This window comes from Photinus pyralis, unplaced genomic scaffold, assembly GCF_008802855.1.
Source record: "Photinus pyralis isolate 1611_PpyrPB1 unplaced genomic scaffold, Ppyr1.3 Ppyr1.4_LG5, whole genome shotgun sequence".
In the NCBI taxonomy this organism is placed as follows: domain Eukaryota; kingdom Metazoa; phylum Arthropoda; class Insecta; order Coleoptera; family Lampyridae; genus Photinus; species Photinus pyralis.
In genome coordinates this window covers 29,987,952-30,011,375 of record NW_022170596.1, presented here as the reverse complement: position 1 = coordinate 30,011,375, position 23,424 = coordinate 29,987,952, and the positions used below count along the sequence as shown (strand labels likewise).

At 35.7% G+C, this 23,424-nt stretch overlaps 1 protein-coding gene across 4 annotated transcripts in view; it reads right to left on the bottom strand.

Annotated features, from left to right (window-relative positions):
- LOC116172090 (retinal guanylyl cyclase 2) overlaps window positions 1-23,424 on the bottom strand; it is an 88,908-nt gene that overhangs the window by 44,296 nt on the left and 21,188 nt on the right. For all 4 annotated transcript variants that reach the window (XM_031489220.1, XM_031489221.1, XM_031489222.1 and 1 more), the window contains exons 5-6: window positions 6,282-6,434; window positions 3,275-3,987 (exon numbers count right to left, since the gene is read on the bottom strand). In XM_031489220.1, coding sequence (XP_031345080.1) covers window positions 3,275-3,987; window positions 6,282-6,434 — 866 coding nt within the window. The remainder of the gene's footprint in view (window positions 1-3,274; window positions 3,988-6,281; window positions 6,435-23,424) is intronic.

Genomic DNA, 23,424 nt, shown 5'->3' with positions numbered 1-23,424 from the left:
AGTTTGTAATTAGATCCCAAATAGGCACATTAATTTCTAATTGGAACAAGTGGGGTGCCAAGTCTATTGAGGTAATTTGATCGTTTGCATTCGATACAAATTTGACTTTGGTTCATACGATTCGACCGGTCTTCGAATGATGATTTCGTATTGACTTAGTAACCATGACAAAGATCACATTACCTTTTTGAGAACGCACTTCTGGTATAGTATGGCCCAAAATAAACAGTACCAAAGTTGTAATTGTTTAAACATTATTTGGACTTTAGAGCATTAGACAATTACAAGTTGAGTACTGTTTATTCTGAGCCATACTATACGAGAAGCTCGTTCTATGTGCTAAATGTGCACCTCTTCGTTCAAGACAGGCTTCATAGTAACGTAGCAAGTTGATCGTTCTGTTATCAATTAAGGGTTGTCTCAGTTCTGCGAAAAAGACTCGAATGGCATTCTTTAATTCGTCGATGGTTTGTGGTTTTGAAGACGGCATCTTTGACCAGGCCACAAATGTATGCGTCTGGAGGTGTGAGGTCTGGCGAATGTAAAGCATACGGGAAGTGGTAATTCCGTATAAACCAAAATAATGCTCCACCAGAAACCCTTTCTCTCCCGTGCATCAATTTTAACAATTAGGCCCTGGTAATTAGTTATTTCAGGTTTACTTGACAGGTCTATACTAGCCAACGTGAGCATGAGGGTGCGAGGCACCGCCAACTTAATTTCAGTACTGTTTTGGGCAAATCTGTATTAAAATCCGCATTACCCGCACGACAAAAATCCTATAAGGTTTGCAACTTATATTGTTTCTCCCTCGGTTTCTCCCAGAGGCGTGCTTCACGTTGGCAAAGTTGACAAACTTCCTTTTCGATGCATTTTTAGCGCATTTTGGAAATTTATTTGTAAAAAGTAGCTTTTAATCTCACTTTGGCTGGCTGGCTGGCTGGTTGGCTGGCAGCAAATGTGGGCGCGTAGAAGAACTCTTGTAGAAAGGCAACGGGTGTACGTGTATCTACAGGGCCGTGAAATTTGTCAACCTTAGGGACATGGCTACATGATGTGGGGTTGGCGACATCTGGGCGTCATCCTCGAGCGTAGTATACTAACGTGAAGGTTTTTCAGTTTTTTCCTATCTTCTACTACAGTTTTGGTCCGATTCTTTTGAAATTGGTGTCGTCGGAAAGATGTTGTAAACGCGCACAACTCCTGCGTGGCGGAATTTTGTTTTTTGTCATAGGGGCGAAATTAACGACCTTTTGCGAGGCGCGCGCGCGCGTCTTCGAGAAGTAGTCAACTTCGGGCGCCTTTTACCTTCCGTTGCGAACTCACGCGGTTTAACGTTTCGTAAATCTCGAATCGCTGTCTCTCTTTCTCGTGTCGCCAATAGAAGTGAATTGCGAGTGAACGGGACGTCGGAAGTGGGTACCGTCAAAGGGAATGTGGTAGCCCCCGACACGATCTTACTGATGGTGGAGTCAAATCTTTAAAAGCGAATTGCGGGTGCACGCGGAAAGTGGGAAGCGGTTAGTGAATGTAGTAGCCTTCGACAAGATCTGTTATTGATGGTTGAGTCGAAAGTGGCTAATAGAATACTGATCTGCCACACAAAAATGCGCTGAAGTCCCTTCGATCTCAAACGAGGACTTTGATAATTTTTTAATTTTAACCGATACCACAAATTCGGAAGCTTCTTAAATTTTATGAAATCGCCCCCATATCAATCTAGATTCACACATTTGCGTTTTATTCCTCACGTCCACACGATTTTATGCAAAATTCAATTAAGTTGGCAAAATGTCGTTCTACAGCGACATACTGAATTAATGAAGCACTAACACGAACTTTTAGTGCCGCCGCTATTATTTGAGTTCGTTAATTTTCATGTCACACGTTTTACCGAAGTCCCGCTAATTGATGAAATTTTTTGCGTGTGTAATTCACATAGGTATATAGCTAATTCGATAATCCCACACGAAAAACAATACACGAAACTTTTACAACGAATGTGGAAACGGATTCAACAATCACCTAGGTATATAACGGTATATACGTAGTCTTATCCGCCGGGAATAAAGTAATATAGCAGTCAACTGTTAAAATCCCTAAATTTGAAATGTAAATTCCGTAATTATCTTCTAGCGTGTGTATATTGTTAATCATTCTGTATTTGCCTCTATACCCTTATGCGCGAATACGTATCAAGGTAAGTGATTATTTTTGAGAGGGAGGCTGGATTGAGATTACCGGATGTTATTACTTCAAAAAGTTTGCAAGTTTAGCTATAAGATACTTTAGAAAGGGAGGATTATTGAGTATTAAGCTCGTCTGATAAATGAAATTTTATCGAGTTTAGCCAACTCGGCTGTACACTTAATTATAAACTTTAATGGATGTTAACCAGAATTATTGGTTTATTTGCGCTTGTTCTATTTGGCACAATTTAATTAACGTTTCCCCAGATACAGATAACTGTTTTATTTAGTTTTATATTCTAGTTCCTTGCGCTAACTCCATTTTAATATATATACCTACAAAGGTAGAAAGTTACTAAACTTGTACCCACGTCGTCGACATTGTCGTGGACAATGCAATAAACAGATTTTTTGCACGACGATCGAACGTGATTTTTCATCAACTAATCAAGGGTGGAGAATAATTAAAGATCTCCGCCCGTCGGCAGTAGGAACTTCAGTGCGGCCCGGGTTCCGTGGAACCATTTGTCGCATCTTATAGGTCCTGGCGTCAAATTCTTATTTCCATCAGAGAAAAATGACATTACTGTATTGGGTATGAGGAAAAGTAATTCAACGACCCAAAAGATAATTAAAATTTAAAACTTGTAAATCTAAAATTTAAACAATTGAAAAAGTTCAAAATTTTGAAGTAGTCTTCGAATCTTGAGAGACACGTAAGGGATATCGTTTTACGAAATTTTATAGAATAATGGTCGAGTAAAAACACTCTTAATAAGTAATTATATCATACACCTTTTTAGGCGAAGCTCCACGCTTTTAACAAATATCCTGATATTTTGTTACGAAACCACGAAAAGTTAATTAATTACATTTTAATTTTGTGTTTAGGTACCTACGGAAAAAAAGCGTTATGCGTAAAATGATCGCAACAGTCAAAACCAGGTCGCCTAAACGCAATTAGTGAACTCAATTAAATTTGTTAACGTGGCTCGTGCACTACCTAAACGAAGCAACACAAGCTACCTCGACTTAATTAATAAGTTAACCTGATATTTTCGCTAAAAATAATTATTTTTACTCACCCTACGGCTGTCTGGAATCTGCGGAAAAACGAAATCGCTCGCAGTCAACAAAACCTTATAGGGTCCTTTCGACAGCTTCTTCTTTAAGAATTGTTTTCGTATTAACGCGGCAAACACCATCAAAATTAGGACAAAAGTAAACGAACATCCAAATATAATTAGGACACTAATAAGATGCTTTAATTCACTTTCACAGCCTTCGCACTCATCGTTATCTTTATGTTTGAGCGTCCACTCCTCCAAATTATCCAAAATTTTATTTACAACCAATTCATTATCACTATTACTACCCGATATTAGCAAAGGTCTCCACGTACCCTCGTCCCTTAAATCCAACAACACAAACTTCGCGTTCTCCATTCTCCTGCCCTTCAGAACGGAAGTCGCATGTTTAATTCGTCGCACCAGAACGCTTTCGACGCTTATATTATACACAAAATTTGAACTAATGTTGCCAAAAACGTTCTCACTAAACACCAAAAGGAACCTCTTTGTCGTTAAGTCGATCTCCGTCCTTGTCAGGTTTAAGTTTTGAAATTCGCCCGTGGAATTTGCGACGTTCATTTCGTCCCCCAAGCTTGACATCCACGACGGAAGCGATGAGATATCCACGAAGATTGTTAATGTGTTATGATCCCTAGCTAAATTTAAATGATCGATAACGGTTAAAATTGTTCTACCCACTTCGTTTACGGGCGCACACACGATCACAGCTGAAACGAAAAACAAGATCAATAGAAGCGAAAATTGAACAAAAAGGTATCGTTTCTATTCGAGGCGTTATATACTTATTGAAAAAGATAAAGTCCTGCAAAAGTTTCAGGCTAAGACACTCTCTTTCCTCTCGTTCTGTGCGATAGGCGAATTATGCATTTAAGTTTGTCATCATCACTTTGTCGGGTTGGGGAAATTATTTTTAAAGTGGTAAAGTATAAATTTGAATTGGAAACAGACTCTTCTGACACATCCATTCCCCAGTTACACAATGAAGGAAAACGAAATTCCGTTTGTTGTACGTCAGGCTGCGTTCGTTCCGTTTTGTAAATTTTCTTTTACTGACGTTCGCTGTTCCTTTTCCATTTGTTTTCGACATAATTGTGTGCCCTTTGTGTCAGAATTGTTTTACTGTAACGGCATATTAGCATAAACGTATCGATTTCCTGTACAAAGCAGTCTCAGATGACGTATCGGGTATCTTGACATGTAACGATACAATTATAAATGATTTTGATCGTTTGGGCGGATAATAACGAAACTTCGAACTACTTCATGTCAATTTTTGGAGGTTGTAAAGAATGGGTTCTCACAAGTTAAGAGGAGCATTCGCGTCACGTAGAAAAGGTTTTAACTTGGGAATTACATTTACTGTCGATGGAGGAGATATTAATAGATTATGGTTATTACAATCATCATAAGTTAAATTCTGTTCCTTTTCTAATAAACTCCTGTTTTATAACGATTCGAGTGTTTGTAAAGCCATTACATTGGGGTCAGGTGTGGGGTTTAATTAGAATGATGACAAAATTAATGGAATTGAAGGTTACCGAACTTCCTGTTCAGTTGAGGTCTTGAGGAAAGATCACTTGATATGACAGGTCTGACGAGCGTTCTCCAAAGATCCGCTGAACATAAATCGACGAAACAAACGCGGGTCGGAAACTAAGATGACTCTGCGACTTGAATTTTGGCAACAAGTCTGGTGAAGACTTGTCGATTGAAGATTTGGTGCGTTCAGGTCTTCAGAGTGTTAGTGACAGGATGATACAAAGTTACGTAGTGCGAACTCGAAGAGGAGTGGGAAAAGCATTAGAACTGCAGGATAGCGGACGTGTCGTTTATTACCTAGTGACGAAAATACTATCTGTTGACAATTTGAATTTTGAGGTGATGTGGAATACAGGAATGGCAGAACAAAATTTTGCAGATGGGGACACGAAAAAGTGCAGTACCTAAAGTCCTGTTTTCTAACGATTCGGGTGTTTGCAAAACCCTTACAATATATTTTCACCTGTTGGATCAACTCAATGAAATTAAATTTATCATGATACAATAATTGCAAGAAAAGTTAGAACCAAGCTCTCGTAGAGAGATTGGGAAACAATTTTTGTTAATCGATCTTGGCCTGTTGTATAAATAAGGACTAATTTACTACGATCCAATAAATACTGACATCAATAGCAAAAAAATGATCTTTTAATGAATCATACTGGAGACAAAGGATCGATTGGAAAACGAATTTTCCCCTATATAAGGTCAAAAAAAGATAGATTATTCGACAACTGCAGGGAAAGTTATAGATTTAATAAGGCCTTGCTGCAAAAATCGAACCAATAATTATCTTCTTTAGAGGTTCGGTTTTCAACAACGGAAAAAAACGATTTCTTAGCAAAAGCAAAGAATAAATTGTATAAAATGGAATGTGTTGAATGGGCTTGTCGCAAAACATTTTTTAAATAGACCTTGGCCGGTAGAATCCACAAAAGTAAAATTTCTCACGATCCAACAACTACGTTATCACCACACCGATCTTTCAATAGGGCAAAATCGATCGAAAGTATAGTGGGCTTGTCTCAAATCGATTGAGTAACGAATTTTTCTTTTTATGGAATATCTTTTGGTACCTAATTAATTTAGGTTTCCGTTTCTGTTAGTTGCATGTTAGATGCGACAATATCAATACTTTCGATGTATTTTCTTGATATTGAACTAGTTTTTCGTCGGCGAAACATAAACTTAGCGCATACTCAAACAGATTGACAAATCAGAAACTGAAAGGAAAAACAATTATTCAGAATAGATAAAGAATAAGGAGAAAGGACATATACATACAAACGACAGTTCTACACAACGAGACAAAAATAAGGAAGAGAAAATCGATAAAGGAAATCCACGTTTTCTTAAACAAACGAAACTGTCACAAAATACGTAAAAAAGAATAAGACACGTGCACTTTATTGTTTAGATTGGACACTGAATTCAAAGTAAATTTAAACAGTAGGACACTTACCCCTACACGGATTTCTCTTTAAAATCCTTATCTTTTGTTGAATTTCGTGTGCGGTCATCGTCTCCGGAATGATGAAGTAATGACGCGAAATGATACCAATTTCCCTTAAGTGGACATCTAGTAATTGTGATAAATTAGGCCACCACCCCATTCCTGAAAATGAAAGAAAGATAAGAGTTTCCTAAATGGAATAATTTATGCTATTCGGGAAATGTCAACGAGCGCCCTTCGTCATAGCGAAATTATTAATTTGTCCTTTTGCACTCCTTTTTAGTTATTGAAAGCAATTTGAGCGATATAGAAAAGGTCGTTTCAATACTTTAGTAAGTACAGTTTATTTAGTTTCAGAGGATTTGGGGTCGTGCCTTCTACTAGGAATTGATTGGTAACAAATTTTTTGCCTCCTCGTAAATTTATTCCCGTTTAGATGTTATTACCGTAAGTGTTCGTAAAGCATTCGCTTTCAATCATGATCTCTTAAGATACTAAGTTGACGGGGTAAATCCTCATTTGCGCAAAGATAAACACACAGTACGTGTATGCAATACGAAAGCAGCCATCTGCACAATTTCCTGGTTTAGGTAAGTGTACGGGAAGACGCTGTATTCCAGTTTGAATAAAATTAATATCAGGCACGTGGAAAATCTCGTTACATTGTAAACGTGTTTATTCTAAGACCTAGAGATTTCTTACCTGCAATAATAAAAGCTTTAACATTGTTTTAAAAAGCATATTGACGCAACGTGCAAAGAAAACAAACAAAACAAGGCGAAAGTATACTGTTGGTTGTGTAAAATATTCTTGTAGTATGGACGATGTTTAATTTTTGTTTAGGCGCATTGTAATTTGTTTATTTTTTTACTTAAATTGTTAAGACTGTTATTTGCGTAATATTTGGTAAGTTTATCTCATATTTTTCTCCGCTTATTGGTGCGATATTGCTCAAAATTAAATTAATTTTGTGAACAGATGTTGGATTGTCGCAGGTGCGCGTTTTGATAAGAGAATTGTGCGTACTTTAATAATAGAATTCGGAAGTGGAATCGAAGAGAGGGAAACGTGGGCGGTGACCCTTTGTCCTCTGCCTGTGGCCGCCGGTTGCCTTTTGTCGTTTACGTGTAGCCGCCGCCGTGTTGTGCTAGTTCGACTTTAGCCGTTTTGTGTGATTGCATATTTGAACGAGTGCGGAATTTTGAGTTATGGCCTTACCTCTCTTGTAATCCTGAGACGAATCTTCATTCTTGATCAAAAATGGTCGATATTATTAATAAAGCACCCTTGTATGGCGGTAATTAATTAATAAGATAGGTAGGGATTACCCGGAGAAGATTTGTGAGGGCATTCGGTTATGAGTCAGTTCAAGTATTAATCAGTTGAGTTTTGGCTATGGTAGAACTCAACTCGAAAGTTGTGGAGTGCTTCGAAATCGTTTCAAGAGGGATAATAAGTGTACGCGGTACGCGTGCGTGAGAACGTTGAATAGTGAGAACCAATTACAAAAAGTTAGTTACTAGTGGTATAAAAATTGAAAGGTGCAACTGTACCGGCCTTTAAACATACCACAATTAACACCAATGAAACACTAACGGCATGTTCGCCAAAACGAAAACTAACTCAACCAAAACTACCTGATATATTATACATAATTTCACGTAATTTGTTCAATTGTCAGTGAAGCTTCACGGACCTCCCTACTTTGGGTAATTTGGGTATGAATCGTCCCGTGTATATGAATCCATGTTTTGATTTAGCTTAGTAATTGAATTCATTGCTTGTAGCCTGTAGGTAATTATCTGCGCGATTGAAACTCATTACTGCAATCCTTATTGAAATCATTGATTCACATGAAATGTTATGAATATTATTCGTGTTAATCGACGTTTAAATATACCACGGGAAAGCATTTATGATTTCAATTTGCTAGAACGCAAAGAAATACATTTTAACCATACTCCACTAGTACCTATACTTTCTTCTGAATTAATTTCAGGAATTTCGTAAAATTTATAAGCGGATAAAGGACAATCGAAACCGATTAAATCACTAATACTCTAGGCGATAAAGACATCTAACTGGACATTTTGAGGTGGAAAAGAAAAAAATGGTGGAATATGTTCAGTTAGGTGTCAGAAACAACATATTAAAAATCCCACCCCCCAGACCCTGTGCTAAAGGCTCCAGCCATCCCCCAAAAACCGTGTTTTCGCTCTTTTTGGCTGATATCTCGCGATCTATGAGGTCTATATGAAATATTTTTAGCTGAAAATATTTCTCGGGAAATTTTATACAAGGTAGATACTCAGAAGTTAGCCTAGGTGTACCTCTTAGCCTAGGAATTTCATAAAAGAGGCGAAAATCATCAATTTTCGTGGCTTTTTGCAAATATATCGCGACCTTTAGGGCTAGATGAAATATTTTTAGCTGAAAATGCTCTTCGTGCAATTTCATACGAGATAGGTAACTGAAGAGTTGGCGTAAAGTCACCTTTCACCTTCAACTTTCATGTGTGAGGAAATATTCATTGTAAAACAAAGTATTTCTATGTACCATTTATTCACGTAAAAACAGTATTTTCATATTAAAATATTCACACATTCATTTATACCTCAACGTAATCATTATCCTCTGCAGATTCCACTTCTTCAGGCTCTTCGGCGTCCTCTAGTGCTAGTAAACATTTTTTTGACATAATGCTTCTTGTTGTAGGTCTGAAGTGTAATGAAGTCTGCGTCCAGTGTCATGGAGCATCGTGCCTAAATGCCACGTCGTCTCTTCAGGGTACCCATGCATCAGGTAAAGCGGAAGACGAGAACTACGAGTCGGTAATCTCAGACGACCCACTACCACTAGAGGACGTCGAAGAGCCTGAAGAAGTGGAATCTGCATCTAGTCTATAACTTTTGATTGAGAAGTCTGATCGAAAAAGTACGAATTGATTTGGATTCTACGCACCCAAATTAATAAGAAAAAGTGTTTTCCCGAGAAATTTTGGTGTAGTCGATTTTTGGTAAAAAAGGAAGGTTATACACTGCCTTTTTTTGAGCCCCGAAAAAAAAGTTGTCTCAGATCGACCCGGAAAAAAAATTTTCTTATAGAATGTGGCCTGTAGAATCCATAATTTCAAACAGTTCCAAGATTGGGCTACTAGTACAAAAGTTACAGCCCTTTGAATTTTTTTTCAAATTGGTTTCTAGTCTATAACTTTTGATTGATCGAAAAAGTACGAATTGATTTGGATAAGTACCTATAAGGATAATGATTACGTTGAGGTATAAATGAATGTGTGAATATTTTAATATGAAAATACTGTTTTTACGTGAATAAATGGTAGGTACTAGTAGGTACATAGAAATACTTTGTTTTACAATAAATATTTCCTCACACATGAAAGTTGAAGGTGAAACTCTTCAGTTACCTATCTCGTATGAAATTGCACGAAGAGCATTTTCAGCTAAACATATTTCATCTGGCACTGACGGTCGCGATATTTTTGCAAAAAACCGCAAAAAAAACACGAAAATAATGATTTTCGCCTCCTTTAATGAATTTTCTAGGCTAAGAGGTACACCTAGGCTAACTTCTGAGTATCTACCTTGTAAAAAATTTCACGAGGAGCATTTTCAGCTAAAAATATTTCATCTAGCCCTAAAGGTCGCGATATATTTGCAAAAAGCCACGAAAATTGATGATTTTCGCGGCTTTTATGAATTTCCTAGGCTAAGAGGTACACATAAGCTAACTTCTGAGTATTTACCTTGTATGAAATTTCCCGAGAAATATTTTCAGCTGAAAATATTTCATATAGACCTCATAGATCGCGAGATATCAGCCAAAAAGAGCGAAAACACGGTTTTTGGGGGATGGTGGGGTGACTGGAGCCTTTAGCACAGGGTCTGGGGGGTGGGATTTTTAATATGTTGTTTTTGACACCTAACTGAACATATTCCACCATTTTTTCTTTTCCACCTCAAAATGTCCAGTTTGCCAATTTCTATCGCCTAGACTATAAGGAGTTATTGCAAAGTAGGTATCAAACATTTTAATGCACCGGCTCTGTGTGGTTGTTGTACAAGGGGCGCTGCAGAGATGAGCTGTCAATTGACCTCTCGTTTTGTGTAACAATATGCACATGAAAAATGAAAATAACACAACGACAAATGAAGCTGAACAACCTATACAACAGATCGATTATAATACGAGACGATTTTACTTTGTACACCTTTAGGAATTCTGCTAAAAACTTGCATTCCAACAACAAACTGTATTGCTGTAATCCCGTAGGTACATAAACTTGATTCTTATCAGAAGTGCAATTAGTTTTAGACTACCATTTCCATTGTCGTGTGTAAGGGTAGGGGGGTATTTTATTACCAATGTCTTATCAAAGTTCAGTAAAGTAATAACTATAACTTCGTTTGTATCAACCATTTCAACTGAAAGGGTTTACCGCACACAATCCCGCAGAAATTAGACTGATCTTAACATCCTCAATATTTTTATCTAACGTAGGCAATCGCAACTTTGTCAAGTCAAATGAAAACATGTAACCTTTTTTTTAATAAAACTTTTAAATTGAATTTGCTCGTGACAACGCTCAATTTTGAAGCAACCATATACAATGACACGCAGAATAAATGCAGGGCGTGGGAGAAAGGTAAAACAAAAGCGAATAGGCCTCTGGTGTTTTAAATACAGGTTTTCTTGACTGGCGCCCACTTTTTCATCGTGTCAGTCATGACAAGTTCCAATTTAGTTTCCTTTTTGTATAGATACTGCCTGTAAGTTAGGTCAAAGAAATGGAGAAAAGCTTCTTGTTTACAGACGATCCAGTTTTAAATCTTCAACCCCTGTAAAAATAAGCGCCTTCACTCGCATAAATCAACAATAATCTCGGACGAAGCAGGACTAGTTGTATAAATCATACGAGTTATCAGGGCAACTAGAGGTAAAGGCATTTAATTTCAATGAATTGTAAAGTACCTACCTACTAAATACTACCCTTTAAAATACTGGGAACTGAAATACCAATGTTAGCTTAGTACGCTTTACCAGATCTATTGAAACTGTTCCCACATACGTATCTATATATAGTTGTCTGCACCCACCACTTGGATGATATTTATTCGACATCAAACCAAAGTAAACTGTGTTGAATAATTGAAGAATTACCTACAACTTGTGTAAGAAGCTCCACCGTAATTTCCCGGCTGGAACTTAAAACACATTCATGACTTAACTCTTCCGAAAGTTTAATGCAGAACTTGGTAACGGTTATCGCAACTGTAATAAGGGCGGCTTTAAAAATAAATGACAGTAAAGTTGTGAAATTACAAAAGCTTTTATCTTGCGTTCCGCGCTTTACTTTATAATTATTCTAAGTGTAGGTATATAATTTTATCCGCCATACGTTGTTATATACCGTAAAACACGCACATTACATTTATATTTAATAGTTGCAGCCCCTTTGTTCGTGTACGCGCAGATTTTTGTCTGTGCGTGGCCTTATTTCTTTAGTCTTGTCGCAAAGTCGTGATAGGGATGGCCAGAGGTTAAGGTTTCGGTTAATAAGGAAATACGATAATAAGTCACAGCAACTCCGTTATGAAATGTAGCCATAGGCTATTTTCAGGACTTATGAAATGGATAATATTAGATTAATAAGTTTCCCTTACTAAATATTCGCAACGCTGTAAAAATCGCTTCCGAAAGTAACGAAAAATGGGGGCATAGAAATATTCCAGAGCGAGCATTAAGAGAAAAGAATATTGCGGGGACGAATATTGAGAGGGCAGTATGGGCTATGGAATGCCTCCTTACTAAAATATTCGCAAAAAATAGTCCCACAAGAACTGTTCACCTATGAATCCTCGCCCTCTAAATGTTAGCCCCCAATAGAGCTCACTTTGAAAAAATTGTCTCCGCGGAATATTCCTACCAAAGGAATATCGCTCTAAAGAAAATATACGATCGTCTATTTATGATTTTTACGTTAATGTTACGTTACGTTAATTTTTAACCCAAAATTCTTCCACGGCTAGCTCAAATTTACTAAAATACTTTGTCACAATCTACACAGGCAAATAGAACTGCGTTTTCTTACAAAGTGAGAGCTTTAACGTGTCGCTTTTCCGATGGTCATCACCTTGTTGCAAATATATACGACGCTCTTCAATATTTTTGCCCAATGACAATTTTTGGTGAGCACTGATTTCGTTCTGTGAACCTAATGTACTTATTAACCTCCAAATTTAATTAAAAAAAGGGGGTATACAAATCCCTTTGAACCTCAAAATTAAAATTTTCACCCCATTTAGAAACTTCATTAATTAAATTTTCTTCCAAACGAAACAAAAGTTACTCCTTCTAACTTAGGTAATATACACAAAATCAAATATTATAGAATTTAATGGCCGAATCTTTTGTTTTTGTTTACATTTGATACAGAAACAAAATTCTTTCTTGGTGCGTAACGAGAATACCGAAACTTTCTCTTGATTTAGATCCCCCATATTCAACAGCTTAACTTTTTGGAGTTATGGTCCCGTGACAGGGTAGCCGATTTTTGATTGAGGTGAAGTGGTGAACGGTGAGATAATCGTAATTATTTGCCCCCTTGATGCGATTCCATTACGTCGCGTGGATTAATTAGGTCCTTCAGTGAATGAAAATGATACGAACTTGCAGGTGCGTTTGCAAGGCTGGTTTCGTTCCTATTATCTATGAGAGAAATTGAATTCCCGCATTTGAATGGAGATGAATCACTTTTATCTGCACTTGAGTTATATTTTGTTCGTACGCGTGTATTAATTTATAATTTAGCGACGTAGTTTATTGATGGCACTGGAAAAACTTTTCTATGGCGCCGTTTTCTCTAATTTTGTCAACGAAGAAAACTTTTCCATGCGTAATTTTTAACTTTAATTTCAAGTGTGAATTCTTACGAGCTAAGCTGCCAGGAAAAAGCAAATTTCCATTGAACCTTCATTACGGTTTAGAACGCATTTTCGGAGGCGAATTTACCGTCGAATTAGCCTGCACTAGACTTTTGCAAACAAAATACAATTAGGAAGTGTCCCCCATAAGAAAGAAAACTGATGCGATCGATCGACATCAGGTATCAAATATGGGAGTGTAAAAATAAACGTATAAGATCCCTCAATTGGGTGACAGATTTCGGAAAATCTTAATTCATTGCACAACGAAAATAATTAAATTTTCTTGGAAAATTTATTTTCATCCCGTACACAGAAACTTCTGCGAAACTCCAATCTTCATTAGTGCCTGAAATATAAACATGTCAAAGTGAAACTGACACCAATTGAATCCAAAATGAAGCTTTTTTCTAACTAATTAAGGGCTAATTTTTTAATTTAGTTTAAAACGCTGCCTTTCGTAACTCATCGTATAATAAAACCTGTCAAATTCTGCAGAATTGCTTTATGGCATGTCATTTAGGGGTTGTATTAATTCTCACCTTTTAATCTTCTCCTCATTTTAGTAACGAGTGTGTATTTCTTTGTTCGTAATTAAAATCTCGCGCGCGCTTAATTAAAAGAATGGCTGTAATTTTTCAAGGCGTCTCATTGAAATTACGAAACTTTTATTCTTATTCAAATGAATTCATTTCGCCACTGTACAACAGCTTTGGCAACGTGTCGTTGCTGCACTTGTTCTGAAAGGTTGAAAATTTGTGTATTCCGCATATGAGAGTGAAATATATGGTAGACGCATAAATCCAAACTGAAAAGCTTTTGAGTGCACTCGCAAGGGGTTTTGTTCAAGTCATAAATATGCATGTAGGTAGGGTACGTAAAGTGCAAAACTTTAGGCATCTCGCAAATTAATGAACTATTAGTCATTCGGGATCGTTGAAAAGAACTCTGAAATACATGAATGTTGCCATTTTTGTTTTATTAAATTTATCAATTGTATCCATTACTGCAATGTGTAGGTTATGCGAGTAATGGATTTCATCGATTTATTTTGTATCGTCCCTTTAGTGGGTATTTGTCTGTTATTTGTGCAGTGGTGCAGAAATACATTAGTTGGGAGTCTTTTTTGTCATTTATATATAGATTTTTACGAATATGTAACATCAACAGCAAATATACCACCAGAAATTCTTGGGGGATTTACTCTAATACAGTTCATTTTGAGAGTTTCACTCAACTAGTAACCAGATAAAGATGTTCCGCCACCCAATGATCCAACTACCTGCTGCCTTTCAAAGGAGAAATCAAAGGAGTTCAAACGCGATTGTTTTCAGCAATATATTCAATCACTTCAGTTAAGCTTATATGAGAATGGTCAAGGGCATGAGGCTTTAAGTTTCATATTATAGGTTATGAGATAAAGAACCAACATTTTGTTTTCTGCAAGAGGAATTTCTAACCCCTCTGATACAAGGTAATAAATGTAAAGAACTATACTTAATAAATTTGACAATATAAAAACAAGAAAAAATAAATCCAGTTTACACGTTACTTTACAACTTTACTATCTACAACCCTAACCCCTGATGACTATTAATAATACAAGTTGCAGTGAGTGGTTAAAAAAATCCATAGTCGCATCTCGCCCATGTTGTCTGCTAATATTATGTAGTAATATAAAAAGGACATTGCAGATACGTTTGTATTACTGCTCTAAGAGTTCCACCTTTGCCTATGTTGTTTGATTCTCAAATTTGACATATCCAAATCTTAACTTTTTGGGAATTGATACGCGATCTCAAGTCCTCAATCTTAGGGTCAATAAAAAAAAATAGGACGATTCCTTTTCGGTCTTGTATCAATTATTCGTAGTCGTAGTGGTCTTATGCATTTTGTTTGTGCTGTATAAAAAGATAAATAGTAGTAGAGTACTTATAGAGCAATCAGAGCTGGGCAGTATTCGATTTTGTAAATACTTTTTAGTATTCAAATCCTTTAAAGTATCCAAATACTTTGTAATTAAATACTTTTATGGAAGCAGTATTTGTATTTGTAACTCAAATACTTTCACAAATATTTAGTATTCGAATACTTCGCAAAGTATTTGGATACTTTGAGAAGTATTCGAATACTTCGCATAGTATTTGAATACTTAACCTTCCCTTTTTCGATCAGACTTCTCAATCTAAAGTTATAGACTAGAAACCAATTTCGAAAGAAAATTCAAAGGGCTGTAACTTTTGAACTAGTAGCCCAATCTTGGAACTGTTTGAAATTATGGATTCTACAGCCCACATTCTATAAGAAAATTTTTTTCCGGGTCGATCTGAGACAATTTTTTTTTCGAGCCTCAAAAAAAAAGGCAGTGTATAACCTTCCTTTTTTACCAAAAATCGACTGCACCAAAATTTCTCAGGAAAACACTTTTTCTTGTTAATTTTGGTGGGTAGAATGCAAAACAATTCGTACTTTTTCGTTCAGACTTCTCAATCAAAAGTTATACACTAGAAACCAATTTCGAAAGAAAATTCAAAGGGCTGTAACTTTTGAATTAGTAGCCCAATCTTGGAACTGTTTGAAATTATGGATTTTACAGGCCACATTCTATAAGAAAAATTCTTTTCCGGGTCGATCTGAGACAATTTTTTGTTCGGGCCTCAAAAAAAGGCAGTGTACAACCTTCCTTTTTTCCCAAAAATCGACTGCACCAAAATTTCTCGGGAAAACAATTTTTCTTATTAATCTTGGTGCGTAGAATTCAAAACAATTCATACTTTTTCGATCAGACTTCTCAATATAAGGTTATGGACAAAAAACAAATTTTGAAAAAAAAATCAAAGGGCTGTAACTTTTGATCTAGTCTTCAAACTGTTTGAAATTATGGATTCTACGGGCCAAATTCTATAAGAAAATGTTTTTTCTCGGTCGATCTCAGACAATTTTTTTTCCGGCCTCAAAAAAAGGCAGTACTTTTAAGTTTCCATTGTCACAAAATCAAATATAAAAATCCGATACAACTGAATACCGAACGATCCTGGAGTGAAACTTTTTGACTCGATAGTCTACGTAACTTAAAAACAATAGGGACCTTTCTTATATCCTTAAGACCATGTGTACCAATTTTCAAAGCGATCGCACGTTTCTAAACAAACTATCATGCACACGGACAAACGGATGGTCAAAAATGGATCTGTTCCAAAATCGCTAGGATTAATTTCAGAAAGGTGTACGTATCATGTGCACGACGCTTTAAAAACTGGTACACGTATTCTTAAGGATATAACTGGTATAAGAAAGGTCCTGGTAGGTACCTCCTATATAATAATGAAATATTAATATTACGCTTTTACTCCCCTTAAATTTGTATGTAACAATAGAAATATAAAAAAAGCTAACCCCATACAAAGTATAACTTGATTTTTTAAGTAGTATTAAGACTTTTATCTAGTATACTATTTTAATTTTTTAATGTATTTGAGTGACAAGTATTTGAATATTTTTTACTGTATTCGAATACTTTTCAAAGTATTCGAATACATTTTATAGTATTCGAATACCTTTGATAGTATTCGAATACCTTTGATAGTATTCGAATACTTTTGAAAGTATTCGAATACCTTTGAAAGTATTCGAATACCTTGATAGTATTAGAATACTTTTGAAAGTATTCGAATACATTGTAAAGTATTTGAATACTTATTTTTTAAAGTATTTGAATACTTTTCAATGTATCTGTATCTAGTATTCGCTTGTACTGGACGTAAAAGTATTTAGTATTCAAATACCTTTGATTTGTGTAAAGTATTTACTATTTAATATTCAAATACTTTTTGAAAGTATTCTGCCCAGCTCTGAGAGCAATAATAAATACCTACACATTTCGGTTCGTTGAATTTCGACATAGTTCATCTGCCGAGCCCAGTTGGAGAAGAAAGTATATTTTTAGTTTCGATCAAATTGCTCCACAAATAAAGAAGTTGTCTATTGCGCATGCGCAGTTTTGGAGGGCGACTTATCGATGATAATTGGAACACCAGTGGGGTTGCAAAAAATCTCCATACTTAGATGGCTAAACGGTAAATCGAATTTTTCATCAATGGATTCGGGATCTTCTTTAAATTTTTCGGTCTGACCTCACGGGTATAAAAAAAATTCGGTACAGATGAGACTCCTGCTTGGACAAATCCTCTTGTAACTTTATCCCCACTTAAACAGTCAATGAAATTTTGAGTTTAACTATTTTACTTTCCAAACGAGAAACAAATTTTTCTTATTAATGTTGAAAAGAATTTTTTTCTAATTTGGTTTCTTATAATAGTAACGTCACTTTCACACGAGTTTTTTTTGTCACAACTTCCTTGTCAGATTACTGTTAATGCATCTGCAGCACAAATTTATTCCCATGGAGAATTTTATTATGCTTCATTTTTGACTGTTTCAACGCATTTTTTAAAAGAACTTGCTTTATTTACATTTGGCCTTCGTTATTCAAACCATTCCTTCAGTTTTCATGATACTGAAATGCGGTTTCTTACGTTAAAGCTTCATATTTCGGAGTATTAGTATTCTACTATGAGTAATTACATGCTCATCTTTTAATCTCTTAATTAATTATGATGTATATTACAATTTTAGGCGTTGATTAGCGTATTACGTTTATTTACTATGCCAGACTGCTATTATAACCGTTTTATGTAACGTATAGAATGTAAATTTAGTCAAATGCATTTGAGGTGCAGTAGACTGACAAGTTTAGCAAACCCCCCTCCACCCCCATTACCCTTAGAAAATAAATTCCATTACCTTCTTTCCTCGGTTTTGCGAACCGCCGGGTGTTAATATTTATGATAAACTTTAGACCACTTAGGCACCGGTGCCCTAGCGAATATTTCACATTTCAGATTAAAAACGACATCGTTAAATAAAATTGTCAATAATGTTTTCCCGATACGTTTCGACATTATTTAAATTTTAGATTTTCTTCTGAATACCTCAACGTTACATGCGTCAACCCTCAAGGGCGTATTATAATGATTTTGTAAAATCACAACGTCTTGAATACAAAATCATGCGCCATTACATTACGATTCTCCCCAAGATCTGGGAAGGGCGAAATGTGCGAAACTGCAGAAGGTAGGTAAGTATAATAGTGAATTAGGGAAAACAGACCAGGAGATTGTTCAAACTTTCATACGTTGGCAGAAGTGCGAAGGCTTATTCAAAATTAATCCCTACAAAGCAGAATAATAACACATTTAAATCTTTTCAAAGTAAATTTTACTCTCCAACTTTTCTTAAATTCGATTTAAGGTTTGTAAGCGCCTTTCGCAATGTGACGAAAAACTTTCTTGGGTGTTTTTTTTAAATAAAAACTTCTAGTGGAAACATTCGCCAGAAGGCGAACTTGTTAACAATTACTCGAGTACAAACAGATTTTGGTATTTTACTTGATCGTAGGAGAGGAAGTATTTCAATTCATTTCGATTGAAAACTTTTCGACTGCGATTTCAAGATTTGTAATTGAATTTTGAAGTTTCAGCAAGAAAATGCAATTTGTTCCAAAGTAATTTCATATGTCAATCTTAAGGAGCGTTCTCGCATTACTTCTGCACGTGGAATACAGAAAAGCTCGCAGGACTTAAAGGAAAGATTAAGGAATTAATTTTGCTCCATTTACTTTCTGCCATGTATTCGGTATAGTAAAGCCGAAGTTAATAAAGGATTTTTGCACTAGGACATTGCAGAACGTTGTCCTTACACGGCCGATCTGAAGTTGAACGGGAATATTATTTTACCTACTCCACATAGGAATATGCTGGGCTATATCTGCAGCTATTTAACTTTTCGTTAGTGCCAATTATCCATTTGCAAAAATTGTATAACATCAACTCAACATTAGAGCAATTTACAAAATAATAGTAGAGTATTTTGTGCGGAAGAGAAGTATTACTTTTCATGACGTGCCAGTGTTTAGCCGCCGAAATAAAGTGAGCTAATAGATGGCAAGCTATAAAACTTCAAACTTCCAAATATTTACCCTAAACATTTATTTTAATGATACGTTTTTAAGGAATATTAATAGCGTTTCTTAAATTAAACGCCATTGTTTAAGATTAGATATTTTTTTCGATTAAATGAACTAAATTAATGTAGAAATAAACTACTCTCGGGTATTCACATGACAGCTTGTTATTTTTAAAAGGGGACTACTGTAATTATTCTTTTTAGAGTAACACAAGGAAGTTGAGGTAACGCTTATGTGGTCGATTTTCCGTCGTCTGTCTGTCACCCACGAGTGGGTTTTTGAAACATTTTTTTCTTAAATTTGTATAGTCAGTTGGATATGCTGCTATTCGCCTGACCGATTGGTTCTCTTACTATTTGAGTCTTAACAAAATTGGTAAATGCACTCCTTGGAGAAACTTTGATGAACTGTATTTCATCGCACGTTAATAATGAAGTATTGATGCCACAAAATGACAACTATAATTTTTTAGACCCCGCGTTCCCGAACCAATTGTCATTAATTTCGCGTGTGTTAAAATATTGGCCCTTCCTCTCCTAAAGAGCTGGTTACGGTCCTATTGTACTACCCGAGGGACTTTACTGTGTGTTTTGGGCCGTTGGAGCTTTTCCTATGGCCTTCAAATAGTAAATTCCTAATCCCAAAGGATACGTATAGATGACATCGAAAACGGAAACGTAATGGGGACAATCGTTAAGAGAAATTTTATCACCAAAGAGAATAATTGAGTTGCAACTTTTTGCAACTTCTTTTCTTAATGTTGGGCATTATGTAAAATTGCTCAGTTAAAAATGAAAAGCTGAATTGAGACTGAAAGCGATTTTTATTGCAATTGATGGAGGTCATTCTTGGAAAATTGAATCTCTGCCAACGTTTGTATTTACTGGTACCAACGTATTAAAAATTTCGCGAAATTTATCCAACAGATATCGTTCTCTCCCAATAATTATCATGCTTTAGTGAGTATAAGGTAACTACAATAAATTGTTTGCATGGATTTCCCTCATTTACATGAGTCGAGTGGTATTAGTAAATATACGCGATGCCCTCTCTGAAAAGCTATTGATTAAAACTTTAAAACCTCTCTCATCAGCAAATTCAATTAAAAAATAAACAAAGTGCGGAAAAAAATAAACGGTAGGGTGAATCGGTCTGGAAACGAATCAAACTTGTTATTATTTCCCTTAATTAAACGAGTTAGTTAATTAGACAAGTTATCACGCTAACTAATTAATTACCGTCGATTCTATTCTCATATTGCAATTTTGCTTAATCTCGTATTGGAAATTGTAAAGATTAAGAGGAAACACACCGATTTCCTTAATTAACACCGTTCTGGGATTCGTTGAATTGTCGAATAATTATCGAAAACCGAGCTTTAAAAAGGGGGAAGTATTTAAATGAGTAGGATAATTAATTCCAAACTCCAACGATTTTGCAGTTGTAATAAAACGGTCCGGCATTAGCTACAACGAAAGGAGGCATGATGGAAAACACTGCTCTCAAAAAAATAAACACAAAGGCAGTGTTTACTGTACATCAGACTTTCCCTGAAGCTGCTCGAAGTGCTTCCGTGAGTAATGGGAAACTTTTACAAAATCGCAACCGGCGCAAATTGTGAGTTTGAAAAAACTGTAAATTTTTACACAAAGCTACTGGATAAACAGTTCCCTTTGTGGTGTTTATAAACAAGGAATCTAAATTGAAAACGCGTACCTACCCTTCTAGATAAACAATTCCGTGTTTCGAGTTGTTCGCATATTTCAGATATTGAAATGCGATCCTGGAGAGACGTCTTGACTCGCTTTTTTAATGTACCAACGATGCAACGGAAGCATTTTTATTCAAAGTTTATGTCGTTTGGCTCATACCTACCAGATTACACAGTAGGGAATACGTACATTTGCAAATGTTATCACTTCCCGGTGTAAAATGAAAGGGGGTGTATGGACTCTCTTTCTCTCTTTAGTACAAGCACAAAATGAATCCAGTTTATGGTCGATGCAATGGTATAGAAACGGCCATTTTGGGCTCAGTCGATTACACCTTCATATAGTTGAGTCTTGACTGCGGTTTCTTAAGCAAATCACGTTCGCGCGCATTTACTTCGAAACGGTAATCCGAAATAGAACAAAATCCATGGAAGACAGAAGCTGTAACAATAGTTGTTATTTATAATAATACTCTAATACGTTAATTAAATACTTTACACGGTTTTTCTAGTGCCATCCATGCACAGTCATGGAAAAAAGTGCGGACTCGGTTTTAATTTATAATTGTAAAAGGATTTATATGCAATTTCAGCTCATATTTGTAATTTAATTGGGATAATTAATTTTTCTCATTCAATATTACAGCTTATTTATACGTATTTATACAAACCGAATGAATGCCTTTGAGTTCGCTCCAAAAACCAACACAAAAGACCATATTTCATTCAAAAAGATACCGTTTTAGACATATTTCAGCTGGAAACTTCAGTCTCGGTAGTCGATAACTACTGTAAATATTTTATACAAAAGTTCTTTAGTGGTGCTAATCCAACGTAAAGTTCACTGTAACAACTCTTCGGTGTTGCTTTGTCGCACTTGTTAAAAGCTCTCTTTACTGCCTTTCGTATTAAAATTTACTACTACTTATTGTCCCACTGCCCTGTGACTCCCAACAACAGCTTTAACGACGTAAAATGCTTCGGAATCCTCCCTTGCGAGAATTGGAACTGTAGTTACACATATCTTACGACAATCGAGTCCAAATTGAAATTGATGTGAGGATTATTAATACTAAGATTGATGGAAGGCAAAGTTATATCAAAGGTAGGTAAGTAGATTATGCAAATCTGTAACAATTAAGTTAGGAGCGCTATTTGATGATGCTTAAACTTGGGGAAAGCGTGAGTGTTTGTTGGGTGTTTCAGCTGTTTGTAACTGAATTAATGGCACTAACTCGCTTAAAAGTCATCACGATTTCAACCATCTGACGTATACTTATCTACTTAAGAAAAAGGCATCGTGCAAAGTTTCCATTTTGATCGAAATTATTTAGTAACGCAGTTACCTTCTGTTTTAATTAAAAGACAAGTTGTTACATTTTCTTGCGGGCGTTCGAGTCAATTTAAAAAAAGAGGAAAATAAACGACGGTTTAGAAACGTTTTTCTTTCACTTTTACGAGGCACTTTTGCTTGTTAAAAAATTCATTGAATCTCCACGTTCCCACAAATGTGTTACGCCCTTAGCTATGTTCCCTTCTATAAACATGAACGGGATAGAAATTGTTTTTCTTTCAAGATATTCTCGGCCATACATATTATAATAACAGTGTTCCAATAATACCTATATTTTATGGGAATTGAAAATAACATTAACGGAAAGGCGTGGACATTATACGCGCGAAGTCTTCTGCTTTGTTGGTTAATAATGACCACTTGAAAAGTCAAAATAAAATTTACGGCTTTAGAACATACGGAAAGAAAAATCATTTTCGAAATCCCCAGACTGTTTGTTAATCTTAATTTATAATCTTGCTGTCCTATAATCTTGGATCAGCCATGGCTTTGTCAACATCCGATTTTTTGAATCTAAAATTGTAGTTTTCAGAATTTGCAAAACGGAATCAAATCATCCAAGTTTCGTATGACACAGTGTGCGTATAAGATATTGAATACTTGTAGTAAATTACTTGGATTAAAAGAAGAAGTTTTAATTACTTATGAAGGTAGTTGTTTTCGAAAGTGCTTTGGAACTTAAAGTTCTCCAAAAAGAGTAGTATTGTGATTTGCAAAAATTTTTGGGACTTTCGTGCCGAATTCAATTACATACATACATAATTAATTAAAAAGGTACTGTATCATGTGGTTAGGCTAAAATTGGTACACTGGGTAATATCCCTCGTAATTGCCTAAACTTGAACGTGCTGAAAAGTTCTTGGGGACAGGTACTCGAAGCACTTCTATTCTCTGTGGTCGTGTAAATTTCAGTTTGTTAGTTAAACTTCTTGGGTTGCATTTGCAACTTTTTATACTGTGGAGCATTTCTTTTGTACGAAAATTTATGACCTAAAAATTAGTCGGGATTGGATTTAAAAAAAGATGAATTAATTAAGGTTTGTGTATCGCAGCTACCAGAGCACGAGGCTAAAAATTTCGTGATTGATATTTTGCCGTTGATTCGTTGCCGATATCCGCGG